This window comes from Pithys albifrons, chromosome 5 (assembly GCF_047495875.1).
Source record: "Pithys albifrons albifrons isolate INPA30051 chromosome 5, PitAlb_v1, whole genome shotgun sequence".
NCBI classification, from domain to species: domain Eukaryota; kingdom Metazoa; phylum Chordata; class Aves; order Passeriformes; family Thamnophilidae; genus Pithys; species Pithys albifrons.
Window position 1 is genome coordinate 76,485,920 of NC_092462.1, and position 16,001 is coordinate 76,501,920.

At 55.6% G+C, this 16,001-nt stretch overlaps 1 protein-coding gene across 1 annotated transcript in view; it reads left to right on the plus strand.

Annotated features, from left to right (window-relative positions):
• The window catches only part of EXOC6B (exocyst complex component 6B), a 168,126-nt gene that overhangs the window by 44,391 nt on the left and 107,734 nt on the right, over positions 1–16,001 (plus strand). Inside the window, exons 8-12 of the mRNA XM_071557111.1 lie at positions 886–991; positions 1,997–2,106; positions 4,699–4,810; positions 6,279–6,413; positions 7,644–7,823. Coding sequence (XP_071413212.1) covers positions 886–991; positions 1,997–2,106; positions 4,699–4,810; positions 6,279–6,413; positions 7,644–7,823 — 643 coding nt within the window. The remainder of the gene's footprint in view (positions 1–885; positions 992–1,996; positions 2,107–4,698; positions 4,811–6,278; positions 6,414–7,643; positions 7,824–16,001) is intronic.

A 16,001-nucleotide genomic window follows, 5' to 3' on the forward strand; every position in this document is an offset into this window, starting at 1 on the left:
GGAAAATGGACATGGAGCTGCTGCAGCGAGTGCAGAGGAGGCCCTGGAGATGCTGCAGGGCTGGAGCCCCTCTGGGCTGGAGCCAGGCTGGGAGAGCTGGGGGGTCACCTGGAGAAGAGAAGGCTCCAGGGACACCTGAGAGCCCCTGGCAGGGCCTGAAGGGGCTCCAGGAGAGCTGGAGAGGGACTGGGGACAAGGGAGGGAGGGACAGGACACAGGGAATGGCTTCCCACTGCCAGAGGGCAGGGATGGGTGGCAGGACATGGGCTGAAGCTGCACCAGGGGAGGGGCAGGTTGGACATGAGGAAGAATTTCCTCACAGAAAGGGGGGTTGGGCATTGGAATGGGCTGCCCAGGGAGGTGGTGGAGTCCCATCCCTGGAGGTGTCCAAGGAAAGGCTGGAGGTGGCACTTGGTGCCATGGGCTGGTCTCCAAGGTTGTGTTTGGCCACAGGTTGGACTCGATGATCTTGGAGGTCTTTTTCAAGCCAAATAATCGTGTGAGATGGAAGATTAAAGAGAAATCCTTGTCTGGAAGGGTGGGCAGGGCCTGGCACAGGTTGGGCAGAGAAGCTGTGGCTGCCCCATCCCTGGGAGTGTCCCAGGCCAGGTTGGACAGGGCTTGGAGCAGCCTGGGCTGGTGGGAGGTGTCCCTGCCCATGGCAGGGGTGGCACTGGGTGGGCTTTATGTCCCTTCCACCCCAACCCATGCTGGAATTCCATGGCACTGCTCTCTCTCCACCACCAAGCCATGGATGTGTTGGGACATCGCTGTGGGGTGTGGGATCATTCCTGGCCTGGCACCTCCTTGCAGGAGCTCCCTGGCCCAGCAGAGCTTGGGCTGCCTCTCCTGGGAGGTCTGTCTTTCAAACTTCCCTTTCCTCAGGACCATCCTGGACTCGGACAACTACAGCCCCATCCCAGTGCCAAGTGAAGACCTTTACAGGAAAATCGTTGGGCAGTTCCCATTCCAGGATGCTGAGCTTGAAAAGGTGGGTCTGGGAAAGGGGGAAACACCTGGACAGGACAACCCCAGGCCCTTGGGAGTGACCCTGAGAGCTGCAGATATCCCAAATATCCCAAATCCATCCCCTCCAGAACAAATAACCAATGGAAATAAAGCAAGGAAGGGAAAAGAGCAAAGATTCCTTCTCTGGGTGTGGGGGAGGAAAACCTCCTGGATTTTGTGTTCCTCTCAGGTGCTCCATCAGCAGAATGGTCCTTACAGTGCCCAGGAGAAGAAAATATCTCCTTCCATTGGTGTGATTCCCATTTTATGGACCTTTTTTATTTGGTTTAATCCCATATTTAAAGGAAAGGAGCCCCAACCAGGTGGTGCATCTTGGCTGTCCCACCAGTGTGTGATCCCCAAACCAGAGCTGACATATCCACTGTCCCCAAGGGCTGCTTGGCCTCCTGCTCCACATCTGGCAGCCAGGAAAGTCCATCCCTGGAAAACTCCAGCAGGAATGGGAGGGCTTTTGATCCAGAGCTCAGGGAGTCTTTGGCCTTCCCCCCAAAATGAAGTCCTGGGTGCAGTGTCTGCTCCTCCCTCCTGGGTGTGCTGTGGGAACAGCTGGATGGGCAAATGTGGGGTGGGAAAATCTGGGTTTGGCGTTTCCAGGAGGTTCTCACCTTGGACAGCAGCTGAGGGAGGTTTGACCAAGCAGAACCCCTCATGCCTGGTGGGATGGAAAGTCCAGGAGCTCTCCAAGGAGGTGTTTTGTTGGGAAGGAGCCTCCTGTTCCCTCCCAGCTCCCTCTGAGATCCCCTCCCAGGCTCCCAACCCTTCCTGCCCTCAGTGCCACCTCCAGGGCACTGTGTGGCCTCTCTCATGGCCACAAATATTTGTCCAACACACCACAAGTGGCTTGTGCTCTCCTTGCTGCACCTCCAGACGTGCCAGCACTGATGTCACTGCCTGGAGCAGCATCTTGGCACTCCTGGGGTGGCATCTCTGCCCTTCCACTGCCAACCTCTCCTGTGTGTTTCCACAGCAACCCTTCCCAAAGAAGTTCCCCTTCTCCGAGTTCGTGCCCAAGGTGTATGGTCAGATCAAGGAGTTCATCTACGCCTGCCTGAAGTTCTCAGAGGACCTTCACCTCAGGTGGGACATGTGCCCCCCAAGGAGGGTTGTTTGCACTCAAACAGCTCAAGGGGGTTAAAGTAAAAATCCTTTTCCTCAACCTTTCATTCTGTTCAGGTGTTTGGGTAAAACCCTGTCCAAGCTGGAGGTGGTTGGTGGTCCTCTTGGAGCACTTTCCAAGGGTTGGCCAAGTCTTCCAAACTACCTCATGGATGGGGAAGGTCATGGAATGGTTTGGGTTGAAAGGAGCTTAAAGATCACCCAGTGCCATGGGCAGGGACACCTCCCACAAGCCCAAGTTGCTCCAACTTGGCCTTGGGCACTTCCAGGGATGGGGCAGCCCAGGACAAAACCTGGGGAGGTTCTTCCCTCCAAGGTGTTTCTGGAGTTGGAGTAAATCAATGAGTCTGGTTGTCTCCAGAAATGTTGTGGTGTCCCACTCCTCACTGGGTCATGTCTGATGTCCCTGTGGCCTCCCTGGGCTGTCCCTCAAGGAATGTCAGTCCCAGCATTCCATGATTCTTGTCAGGAGGCCTCTGGAGGTTTGGATTTCTTTGTGTTCATCAGTTTCGGTTCCAGGTTTCGGGGTTTGTTCTTCTTGTTTCTCCTGAGAGTTTACACACAAATAATGTGAGTTTTTTTTTTCTTTAAAGCTTGGAAATATTCTGTGTGTTTATACTCCTGTCTCCATCCCAAAGGTGCTTTGATGCTGGTTTGGGCCCTGTGTACGTGTGTGAGAGTTAAAACCAGCTGTGTGTGCCAGAAAGTGCTTTATTTTTGGCATCATTTTCAGCTTGGTGGGGGCAGAAGAAACACCAACAAGGGGTTTACTGGGAGAAGGGATTGTTGTTCCCTTCAGGATTTTTACTGGAAATAGGGACTCTTCTTGCCTTCCACGTGCAGAGCTGTTCTAGCAAGAGGTTGGATTGAGGAGTTTTCACCTCCCTGGCAACCTTCATGTCCTGCCCATGGCCTGACATGGAGCTGCTGGAGGAGTCCAGAGGAACCCCTGGAGATGCTGCAGGGCTGGAGCCCCTCTGGGCTGGAGCCAGACTGGGAGAGCTGGGGGGGTCACCTGGAGAAGAGAAGGCTCCAGGGACACCTGAGAGCCCCTGGCAGGGCCTGAAGGGGCTCCAGGAGAGCTGGAGAGGGACTGGGGACAAGGCCTGGAGGGACAGGACACAGGGAATGGTTTCCCACTGCCAGAGGGCAGGGATGGGTGGCAGGACATGAGCTGAAGCTGCACCAGGGGAGGGGCAGGTTGGACATGAGGAAGAATTTCCTCACAGAAAGGGGGGTTGGGCATTGGAAGGGGCTGCCCAGGGAGGTGGTGGAGTCCCATCCCTGGAGGTGTCCAAGGAAAGGCTGGAGGTGGCATTGGTGCCATGGGCTGGTCTCCAAGGTTGTGTTTGGCCACAGGTTGGACTCGATGATCTTGGAGGTCTTTTTCAAGCCAAATGATCCTGTGAGATGGAAGATTAAAGAGAAATCCTTGTCTGGGAGGGTGGGCAGGGCCTGGCACAGGTTGGGCAGAGAAGCTGTGGCTGCCCCATCCCTGGGAGTGTCCCAGGCCAGGTTGGACAGGGCTTGGAGCAGCCTGGGCTGGTGGGAGGTGTCCCTGCCCATGGCAGGGGTGGCACTGGGTGGGCTTTGAGGTCCCTTTTAACCCAACCCATTCCACAGTTCAATGTTCTGTTAAAAGCCTTGAGGCGATTGGGGGAACATTTGGGGGGCTGATTGGGATTTTTCCCACATTCCAGGTCTCTGATCCCTTTCCCTTTCTGTGCTGAACATGCAGCTCTCCAGTGTTGGGTGCAGGGGGTGGCTCAGCCTCATGAGGCATCTCACAGGATTATTTGGCTTGGAAAAGACCTCCAAGATCATCGAGTTCAACCTGTGGCCAAACACAACCTTGGAGACCAGCCCATGGCACCAAGTGCCACCTCCAGCCTTTCCTTGGACACCTCCAGGGATGGGACTCCACCACCTCCCTGGGCAGCCCCTTCCAATGCCCAACCCCCCTTTCTGTGAGGAAATTCTTCCTCATGTCCAACCTGCCCCTCCCCTGGTGCAGCTTCAGCCCATGTCCTGCCACCCATCCCTGCCCTCTGGCAGTGGGAAGCCATTCCCTGTGTCCTGTCCCTCCAGGCCTTGTCCCCAGTCCCTCTCCAGCTCTCCTGGAGCCCCTTCAGGCCCTGCCAGGGGCTCTCAGAGCCTTCTCTTCTCCAGGTGGGCACCCCCAGCCCTCTCACCTGAAGGTGCCAACTGAGCTGCCCATGGGGTACAACAGCAAATGACTGACCAACCACCAGCCCAGCCCAGACTGGGCTTCCTCAGCTCCTCAGCCTCCCCTTCTCCCACCTCCATCCTGATTTTCTGGACTGATGCCTTGGGCAGCTCTTCCTTGTGCTGGAGAAGGAGAAGTTCAGGGATGTCTTTAGCACATAATAATCCACCTTCCTGACCTAAACTGTTGGAATTTTCATACATGTTGGTGTGTCAGCACCTCTGAGCATTGCATGGATGGTGATGGTGAGGCAGAAGAGCATGAGGAGGAGGAGGATGAAGGCTCTGGGTGAGCATTGACCAAACCTTTCTTCCACTTCTCTGCAGCTCCACTGAAGTCGACGACATGATCCGAAAATCCACCAACCTGCTGCTGACCAGGACCCTGAGCAACTGCCTGCAGAACGTCATCAAGAGGAGGAACGTGGGGCTCACTGAGGTGGGGCAGGACCAGGGGGACAGGACCAGGGGGAGGGTCTCAAGGAGGAGGAGGGAAGGGTGGGATGGGTATTGGGAAGGAATTCCTGGCTGGCAGGGTGGGCAGGGGTGGTACTGCCTGAGCTTCAGTGTCCCTTCCAACCCAAACCATTCCATGATTCTGGAGCCAGGCTGGGAGAGCTGGGGGGTCACCTGGAGAAGAGAAGGCTCCAGGGACACCTGAGAGCCCCTGGCAGGGCCTGAAGGGGCTCCAGGAGAGCTGGAGAGGGACTGGGGACAAGGGAGGGAGGGACAGGACACAGGGAATGACTTCCCACTGCCAGAGGGCAGGGCTGGGTGGGATATTGGGAAAGAATTCTTCTCTGTGAGAGTGGTGAGGGGCTGGACTGGAATTCCCAGGGAAGCTGTGGCTGCCCCATCCCTGGGAGTGTCCCAGGCCAGGTTGGACAGGGCTTGGAGCACCCTGGGCTGGTGGGAGGTGGGGAGAGGCTGAGGGAGCTGGGGGTGTTCAGCCTGGAGAAGAGGAGGCTCAGAGGTGACCTCAGCACTGTCTGGAAGTGCCTGAAGGGAAGTTGTGGCCAGCTGGGGGTTGGTCTCTTCTCCCAGGCACTCAGCAATAGGACAAGGGGGCACGATGGGCTCAAGCTCTGCCAGGGGAAATTGAAGCTGGAGAGCAGCAAAAACTTCTTTGCAGAGAGAGTGCTCAGGGGTTGGAATGGGCTGCCCAGAGAGGGGGTGGATTCCCCATCCCTGGAGGTTTTTCAGCTGAGCTTGGCCGTGGCACTGAGTGCCATGATCTGGTAAAGGGACTGGAGTTGGACCAAGGGTTGGACTGGATGATCTGGGAGGTCTTTTCCAACCCAATCCATTCTGTGATTCTGTGGATGTGACACTGAGTGAGAATCCACCACGTCTTGATCCAGCCCTACTGTGATCACCAGCCCAGGGCACTCTGTGCCCTGGGCTGGTGATCACAGTGGGGTTGGATCAAGGGTTGGACTTGATGATCTGGGAGGTCTTTTCCAACCCAATCCCTTCTGTGATTCTGTGATTTCTGGGTGTTTCCAGATCATTTCTGGGAAATCCAATCTCAGTCAAATTTGTGGGTGTTTCCAGATCATTTCTGGAGAGGAGGTGGCTCCAGGACAACCACACCTTCTCTGGCAGCTCAAAGAGGGTTTAGTAACAGCTAAGAAATAACTTGTGATTTGTCAGGGTGGTTTTTTGAGCCCTGAGGAACAGCTCAGTGGAGCAAAGTCCTCGCAGAAAACATCTCCTGTGGTGTTATTGGGAAATGCTTCACCCCAAAATTGTCTTTATTGAAGTTCCTGCTGTTGGTAGAGGAGGAGACACTTTGGGGCTGCAGCAGAGCTTGAGGTGTTTGCTCAGTGTCAGCTCTTCCCACCAGAACTCCCTGGAAGGAGCCCAGGGTTGGAAACTCAGTTGGAAACCCTTCTCTGCTTTTGCAGCTCGTGCAGATCATCATTAACACCACCCACCTGGAGAAGTCCTGCAAGTTCCTCGAGGAGTTCATCACCAACATCACCAACGTGCTCCCTGAAACCGTCCACACCACCAAGCTCTACGGGACCACCACCTTCAAGGTGAGAGGCCCAGGGGGGTTCCACCTCCAGGGGTGCTTGGGGAGGGTGGGTTTGAGTTTGGAGGCAGCTGAGCTGAGCCCAGAGAGGATTTGGTGATGGTTTGGGGTGTTCCTGCCATGAGTTTGGGGAAGTTTCTGCCATGACTTTTGGGTTGAGGTTGGTGAGAGTCTGAGCTTTGATTTGCAGCCCTGAAATCCAAAGGCTTGAGCAGCTTCAACCCAAAGCCTGAGAATTTACTGAGCTCTGAAATGACCTTTCCTTCTGCACTTTGAGTGCAGAGTGACCCACCCATGGCCAGGATCTCCTCACCCAAGAGGAGAACTTTCCACTCCTTTTAGCACCATTCCCAAAAAACAGAAGCTGACACAAACTCCCAGACTTCCCAGTCTTCAAATCCTTAAATCCCACCCCAGGAGTGTTCTCCTGGATCCTTTGTGTGGAATCTTCAGGCCCTGTTTGGAGTGTTGGAATTGGGAACTGCAGGGACTTGGGTGGGTGAGGTTTGCCCTTGGTCCCATGTCCTCAGGGAGGTCCATCTTGGCATCATCCACCCATTTGGCTCCAAGCTGAGTTTCCTGCCCTTCCTCTGGCAGGGGGGTCTCCTCTGTGGCCTCTTAGTTTGGTGGGTCTCAGCCCTTTTCCAGGTGGGATGTTCCTCCTCCATCCTCCACCAGATTTGTCCTCCTGGTGCCCACCACCCTCTGGGGGAAGAGCCTTTCCCTGAGATCCCACCTGTCCCTGCCCTGGCACGGCTCCGGCCCTTCCCTGTGCCCTGTCCCTGCCCTGGCACGGCTCCGGCCCTTCCCTGTGCCCTGTCCCTGCCCTGGCACGGCTCCGGCCCTTCCCTGTGCCCTGTCCCTGCCCTGGCACGGCTCCGGCCCTTCCCTGTGCCCTGTCCCTGCCCTGGCACGGCTCCGGCCCTTCCCTGTGCCCTGTCCCTGCCCTGGCACGGCTCCGGCCCTTCCCTGTGCCCTGTCCCTGCCCTGGCACGGCTCCGGCCCTTCCCTGGGTGCTGTCCCTGGTCCCATAGGGCAGAGCTCATTCCCTGCCCCTCCTCTGCCCCTGCCCAGGTTACATCAGAGGCAGAATCCACCTTGCTCTTGGTCCCACCTCTCCCACCAGTGTGACTGCCCTGAGGTCCTCTCCCTGAGCTTTGGGTGGGTGCAGTTTTGGGGCTGGGGGCTGGGTGTGTGTGTGGAGACCCCGTGCCATGGGCGGTGTCCCCCGCAGGACGCGCGGCACGCGGCTGAGGAGGAGATCTACACCAACCTCAACCAGAAGATCGACCAGTTCCTGCAGCTGGCAGACTATGACTGGACAGCCCCAGAGCCTGGCACCAGGGCCAGTGACTACCTGGTGGATCTCATCGGCTTCCTGCGCAGCACCTTCGCCGTGTTCACCCACCTGCCGGTAAGGTGCCACCACCAGCCACCGTCCTGTGCCCACCCTGGAGGGGCTGGCACCTCAGGGGTGCTCCAGTTCCATGGAATGTGGTGGGAACGTGGCCCTGGGATGTGAGCTCTGAAGGACAAGTTTGGTTTTCAGGGGAGCTTTGGGTTGGACATCAGAAAGAAATTCTTTGCAGAGAGAGTGCTCAGGGATTGGAATGGGCTGCCCAGAGAGGGGGTGGATTCCCCATCCCTGGAGGTTTTTCAGCTGAGCTTGGCCGTGGCACTGAGTGCCATGATCTGGTAAAGGGACTGGAGTTGGCCCAAGGGTTGGACTTGATGATCTCAGAGGGCTTTTCCAACCCAACTGAGAAGAGAAGAGCAACGAGGCTGGAGAAGGGACTGGAGGTGGCACTGAGTGTCCTCTGAAACACCTCCAGGGACAGAGAATCCACCATGTCTTGATCCAACCCCACTGGGATCACCAGCCCAGGGCACAGAGTGCCAGAGTGATCCCAGTGGGGTTGGATCAAGGGTTGGACTTGATGATCTCAGAGGTCTCTTCCAACCCAGCTGAGAAGAGAAGAGCAACGAGGCTGGAGAAGGGAGTGGAGCACAAGTGCTGTGGGGAGAGGCTGAGGGAGCTGGGGGTGTTCAGCCTGGAGAAGAGGAGGCTCAGAGGTGACCTCAGCACTGTCTGGAACTGCCTGAAGGGAAGTTGTGGCCAGGTGGGGGTTGGTCTCTTCTCCCAGGCACTCAGCAATAGGACAAGGGGGCACGATGGGCTCAAGCTCTGCCAGGGGAAATTGAAGTTGGAGAGCAGCAAAAACTTCTTTGTAGAGAGAGTGCTCAGGGATTGGAATGGGCTGCCCAGAGAGGGGGTGGATTCCCCATCCCTGGAGGGTTTTCAGCTGAGCTTGGCCGTGGCACTGAGTGCCATGATCTGGTAAAGGGACTGGAGTTGGACCAAGGGTTGGACTTGATGATCTCGGATGTCTTTTCCATCCCAATCCATTCTGTGATTCTCAAGTGTCCCCAGGATGCCAAAAACTTCCCAAAATTAAGGGCTGGGAACAAGAACTGGTGGTTGCTTTGAAAGAAGGAGCCGAGCTGTCAAATCCCGTGGATTTGGGGGGAATGCTGAGCTGGGATTAACCTGGGAGTGCTGGTTAATCTGGGTCTGGGTAAGCCAAGTTCTCTTGTCTAATTTCAGAAGTCCTTGGAGCTAAAATTCCCAACTCCATAAATCCTTAATCCTGGGTGTTCACCCTTCCCTTTGTGGCCTCACCTGGGAATGTTGGGCTTGGATATTTTAGTTTCCAGACTTGGATTTCTGAGGCTTTTTGAGGTTTGTTTTGTACCTTCACCTCCATCCACAAGGAGGGAGATGTTTGGGGGGGGGGGATTAGACAGCCAAAAATTCATCCAAACATTCCTTCTCTTCCTGCACCAGCACCTCAGGCTGGACCTTCCCAAAATCCTACCAGAAGACCAAGTTTGGCTTACTTTGGTTTTATTTATTTTATTCTTTAGGATGTTTAAGGGAAATAACAGACTTTCTGCTTTCCTCTTCTTTCATCTTCTGCCTCTTTTGAGGTTCTTAAATTGGGAACGTTTGAGGGAATGTTGATGAACAAGAAATTGGCTTCCAAACCCTCCTCTGCCTTCCTTAAGCCACACCTGGGAGGAGACAACTTTTGGGAGGAGCCCACCCTGCCCTAGAGGAGCCCAAACTCAAGTCCAATGTCCTTTGGGGTCCCTGTGCAGAGATCTCTTGGAACCCTCACTTGGATCTCTTTGGAGGGTTCCTGGAGCCGCGTTGGGTGCTCGGGATCATCCTTGGGAGCCGAGAACGACACGATGTCCTTGGTGTGGTTGAGGGACACACCGATTTGGGACCATCCTAAGGTGTCTTTCCACAGAGGGATGTTCTCCCTGGGTCTCCCAGCTGTGGTTGGATGTGACAACAAGAGAGGAAAAGCCAAGAGAGGAGGAGCAGATCCTTGTGGATTTCTCCTGGTCGCCGTGGTCTGTCTGTGTTGTGGTTCATGAAAGGCCTGAGGGGTTAATTCCAACCCAAGGGCTCACCAGTTTCTGCAGTTTTCCCCACCCATCTCTCTGCTTCTCCCATGTTCTCCTTGTCTTGGAATCTCCTGGATGGAGCTTTGATGGCTCATGGAGTCATCAGGTCTGTGTGGAATCTCTTGGATGGAGTGTTGATGGCTCATGGAGTCATCAGGTCTGCTTGGAATCTCCTGGATGGAGCTTTGATGGCTCGTGGAGTCATCAGGTCGGCTTGGAATCTCCTGGATGGGGCTTTGGTGGCTCGTGGAGTCATCAGGTCGGCTTGGAATCTCCTGGATGGAGCTTTGATGGCTCATGGAGTCATCAGGTCTGCTTGGAATCCCCTGGATGGAGTTCATGTTGGTCATGGAGTCATCAGGTCTACTTGGAATCTCCTGGGTGGAGCTTTGATGGCTCGTGGAGTCATCAGGTCTGCTTGGAATCTCCTGGATGGAGCTTTGATGGCTCGTGGAGTCATCAGGTCTGCTTGGAATCTCCTGGATGGGGCTTTGATGGCTCGTGGAGTGGAAATGGATTTGAGACTTCCAATTTTAGAAGTGGATATTTAAGAGGTGATTCAGGGTTGGGGAAAATTAAATAAGATCTGAAGGTTCAGACACTGCTCATGTTGGTCATGGAGTCATCAGGTCTGTGTGGAATCTCCTGGATGGAGCTTTGATGGCTCATGGAGTCATCAGGTCTGCGTGGAATCTCTTGGATGGAGCTTTGATGGCTCGTGGAGTCAACAGGTCTGCTTGGAATCTCCTGGATGGAGCTTTGATGGCTCATGGAGTCATCAGGTCTGCTTGGAATCTCCTGGATGGAGCTTTGATGGCTCGTGGAGTCATCAGGTCTGCTTGGAATCTCCTGGATGGAGCTTTGATGGCTCATGGAGTCATCAGGTCTGCTTGGAATCTCCTGGATGGAGCTTTGGTGGCTCATGGAGTCATCAGGTCTGCTTGGAATCTCCTGAATGGAGCTTTGATGGCTCATGGAGTGGAAATGGATTGGAGACTTCCAATTTTAGAAGTGGATATTTAAGAGGTGATTCAGGGTTGGGGAAAATTAAATAAGATCTGAAGGTTCAGACACTGCTCATGTTGGTCATGGAGTCATCTGGTCTGTGTGGAATCTCCTGGATGGAGCTTTGATGGCTCGTGGAGTCATCAGGTCTGTGTGGAATCTCCTGGATGGAGCTTTGATGGCTCATGGAGTCATCAGGTCTGCGTGGAATCCCCTGGATGGAGCTTTGATGGCTCGTGGAGTCATCAGGTCTGTGTGGAATCTCCTGGATGGAGCTTTGATGGCTCATGGAGTCATCAGGTCTGCTTGGAATCTCCTGAATGGAGCTTTGATGGCTCATGGAGTGGAAATGGATTGGAGACTTCCAATTTTAGAAGTGGATATTTAAGAGGTGATTCAGGGTTGGGGAAAATTAAATAAGATCTGAAGGTTCAGACACTGCTCATGTTGGTCATGGAGTCATCTGGTCTGTGTGGAATCTCCTGGATGGAGCTTTGATGGCTCGTGGAGTCATCAGGTCTGCTTGGAATCTCCTGGATGGAGCTTTGGTGGCTCATGGAGTCATCAGGTCTGCTTGGAATCTCCTGGATGGAGCTTTGATGGCTCATGGAGTCATCAGGTCTGTGTGGAATCTCCTGGATGGAGCTTTGATGGCTCATGGAGTCATCAGGTCTCCTTAGAATCTCCTGGATGGAGCTTTGATGGCTCGTGGAGTCATCAGGTCTGCTTGAAATCTCCTGGATGGAGCTTTGATGGCTCATGGAGTCATCAGGTCTGCGTGGAATCTCCTGGATGGAGCTTTGATGGCTCATGGAGTCATCAGGTCTGCGTGGAATCTCCTGGATGGAGCTTTGATGGCTCATGGAGTCATCAGGTCTGCTTGGAATCTCCTGGATGGAGTTTTGATGGCTCGTGGAGTCGTCAGGTCTGCTTGGAATCTCCTGGATGGGGCTTTGATGGCTCGTGGAGTGGAAATGGATTGGAGACTTCCAATTTTAGAAGTGGATATTTAAGAGGTGATTCAGGGTTGGGGAAAATTAAATAAGATCTGAAGGTTCAGACATTGCTCATGTTGGTCATGGAGTCATCAGGTCTGCTTGGAATCTCCTGGATGGAGCTTTGATGGCTCATGGAGTCATCAGGTCTGTGTGGAATCTCCTGCATGGAGCTTTGATGGCTCGTGGAGTCATCAGGTCTGCTTGGAATCTCCTGGATGGAGCTTTGATGGCTCGTGGAGTCATCAGGTCTGCTTGGAATCTCCTGGATGGAGCTTTGATGGCTCGTGGAGTCATCAGGTCTGCTTGGAATCTCCTGGATGGAGCTTTGATGGCTCGTGGAGTCATCAGGTCTGCTTGGAATCTCCTGGATGGAGCTTTGATGGCTCATGGAGTCATCAGGTCTGCTTGGAATCCCCTGGATGGGGCTTTGATGGCTCATGGAGTGGAAATGGATTGGAGACTTCCAATTTTAGAAGTGGATATTTAAGAGGTGATTCAGGGTTGGGGAAAATTAAATAAGATCTGAAGGGTCAGACATTGCTCATGTTGGTCATGGAGTCATCAGGTCTGTGTGGAATCTCCTGGATGGAGCTTTGATGGCTCATGGAGTCATCAGGTCTGTGTGGAATCTCCTGGATGGAGCTTTGATGGCTCATGGAGTGGCAATGGATTGTGTGGCTTGGGCTGGTTTGTTTTTTTTGTCCTTCTGAGCTCATTCCTCTCCCCAATCTGCTCCCCATCTGGCCCCTTTCGGTTCCCACCAGGCGGCCGTGCCGACGTCACTGCTCCGTGCCGGCCCTTCCCTGGGCGTCCCAAGGGGTGGGAACCTGCGTAATCCAGGCCCTTGGAGCATCCCAGAGTGGGAGGAGGGTGAGGAACCCCCCGTGGCATCATCCCAGAGGACGATTCCTTCTCTCCAAGCCTGGACATCTTTCCCCTTTTATCTACGCCCTCGAATCGTCATTAGCAAATTCTTTGGGGGGAGACGATTCCATTCTCTGCCTCTTTTAAGTCCTTCTGACACAACTGGCAAATTCTTTGCCCCAAAAACATAAAATTCTTCAGGGGAGATGATTCCTCTCAACCTCTTTGAAGCCCTCCTGCCACCACAACTGGCAGATTCTTCGCCCCGTTAATCAGCAGAAACAAAACGTGGCTCTTGGTCCGTTAAGGGGAGGGGGGAAAGATCCCCAAAAAAAAAAAAAGAAATCTGTGTTCAATCAAGTTTTTGTTTCCAACATGGCAGCTGCTTCGGATTTAATGGAAAAATCAGGCTCTTCCCCATGGAAAGAATGTTATTCCCAGAGCAGAGACAAAAGAAAATAAAAAGCCACAAAAGAGGAGGATGGAACATGTGGATCCTTTCTCGGTGTCTCGCTCGTTCCGGTTCGGGGCCGTTCGCTCCGACCTCGGCTGTGCCGGGCTCGGATTTGTGTCAGGGGACTTGGGAATTCCAGGATTGGGGATGGAGGGACCAGGAAAGGGCCTTGGGTTGCTGGGGAAGCAAAAATAGGACCCAAAAAAATGAGGGTTAGGGCGTGTTTCTTGCGTGTGTTTCGGCTTCAGGGTGGATGTAGGTGGGATGTTGGGAAGGAATTGGTGGCTGGGAGGGTGGGCAGGCCCTGGCACAGGTTGGGCAGAGGAGCTGTGGCTGCCCCATCCCTGGGAGTGTCCCAGGCCAGGTTGGACAGGGCTTGGAGCACCCTGGGCTGGTGGGAGGTGTCCCTGCCCATGGCAGGGGTGGCACTGGGTGGGCTTTGAGGTCCTTTCCAACCCAACCCATTCCAGGATTCTGGAGCCCCTCTGGGCTGGAGCCAGGCTGGGAGAGCTGGGGGGGTCACCTGGAGAAGAGAAGGCTCCAGGGACACCTGAGAGCCCCTGGCAGGGCCTGAAGGGGCTCCAGGAGAGCTGGAGAGGGACTGGGGACAAGGCCTGGAGGGGCAGGACACAGGGAATGGCTTCCCACTGCCAGAGGGCAGGGATGGGTGGCAGGACATGGGCTGAAGCTGCACCAGGGGAGGGGCAGGTTGGACATGAGGAAGAATTTCCTCACAGAAAGGGGGGTTGGGCATTGGAAGGGGCTGCCCAGGGAGGTGGTGGAGTCCCATCCCTGGAGGTGTCCAAGGAAAGGCTGGAGGTGGCACTTGGTGCCATGGGCTGGTCTCCAAGGTTGTGTTTGGCCACAGGTTGGACTCGATGATCTTGGAGGTCTTTTCCAAGCCAAATAATTGTGTGAGATGGAAGATTAAAGAGAAATCCTTGTCTGGGAGGGTGGGCAGGGCCTGGCACAGGTTGGGCAGAGAAGCTGTGGCTGCCCCATCCCTGGGAGTGCCCAATGTCAGGTTGGAGCACCCTGGGCTGGTGGGAAGTGTCCCTGCCCATGGCAGGGGGTGGCACTGGATGCTCTTTCAGGTCTTTTCCAGTCCAAGCCATGACCTGATCTATGAGAGCTCCTGCAGGGTGGTGGGGCTGGAGCCATGAGGTGGGAAGTGGCAGCTCATTCCTGGTTGCAGGTTCAGATTAATGGATGTTTATTTTAACAACCATTCCATTTCAGTAGCTTTTAATGAGTCCTTTGATAGCAAGCCCCTTAATTAACCAGGCAGCCCTCAGGCCTTTCCTTTCCCTAATTGGGAACAGATGGATATTTCCAAACAAATCCTGGGAGCGGGGCCAGCTCCAGACCCTCCTAGTGGTGGTGCCCATCCTGCTGGGGTCCAGGACCTGCCAGCTGCTGCCAGGGGGTGAAACAGAGGGGAAAACAGATGATTCCAGGGCTGAGCTCCTCAAGGATGGCTGACCAGGTGTGCTCCATGCCAGGTGGTCTGTGGACTTGGCATTGGAAGGGGCTGCCCAGGCAGGTTTGGAGTGCCCAGCCCTGGAGGTGCCCAAGGCACGACTGGCCGTGGCACTCAGAGCTCTGGGCTGGGGGACAAGGTGGGCATCAGGCACAGGGTGGGCTCCAGAGGCTGGCAGGGCTTTTCCGAGGTGGGCATCGGGCACAGGGTGGGCTCCAGGGGCTGGGAGGGCTTTGCCAAGGTGGGCATCGGGCACAGGGTGGGCTCCATGGGCTGGGAGGGCTTTGCCAAGGTGGGCATCAGGCACAGGGTGGGCTCCATGGGCTGGGAGGGCTTTGCCAAGGTGGGCATCGGGCACAGGGTGGGCTCCAGGGGCTGGGATGGCTTTTCCAAGGTGGGCATCGGGCACAGGGTGGGCTCCATGGGCTGGGATGGCTTTTCCAAGGTGGGCATCGGGCACAGGGTGGGCTCTGTGTGCTGGCAGGGCTGTGCCAAGGCGGGCATCGGGCACAGGGTGGGCTCCAGGGGCTGGGATGGCTTTTCCAAGGTGAGCATCGGGCACAGGGTGGGCTCCATGGGCTGGCAGGGCTGTGCCAAGGTGGGCATTGGGCACAGGGTGGGCTCCGTGGGCTGGCAGGGCTTTGCCAAGTGGGACATCAGGCACAGGGTGGGCTCCATGGGCTGGCAGGGCTTTGCCAAGGTGGGCATCGGGCACAGGGTGGGCTCCAGGGGCTGGGATGGCTTTTCCAAGGTGGGCATCGGGCACAGGGTGGGCTCTGTGTGCTGGCAGGGCTGTGCCAAGGCGGGCATCGGGCACAGGGTGGGCTCCAGGGGCTGGGATGGCTTTTCCAAGGTGAGCATCGGGCACAGGGTGGGCTCCATGTGCTGGCAGGGCTTTGCCAAGTGGGACATGGGCTGGGAGGGCTTTGCCAAGGTGGGCATCGGGCACAGGGTGGGCTCCATGGGCTGGCAGGGCTGTGCCAAGGTGGGCATTGGGCACAGGGTGGGCTCCGTGGGCTGGCAGGGCTTTGCCAAGTGGGACATCAGGCACAGGGTGGGCTCCATGGGCTGGCAGGGCTTTGCCAAGGTGGGCATCGGGCACAGGGTGGGCTCCATGGGCTGGCAGGGCTTTGCCAAGGTGGGCATCGGGCACAGGGTGGGCTCCATGGGCTGGCAGGGCTGTGCCAGCCTCAGGGATTTGTGGTGATGTGCTCTGGTAGGTGCCCCTTGGTTGCATCTCTGGGAGAGCTTCAGATGTTTGGCTCTTCCCTCCCTTCCCATGGGCACAGGGAGCCTTTCTGATGTCCCACCTGTGTG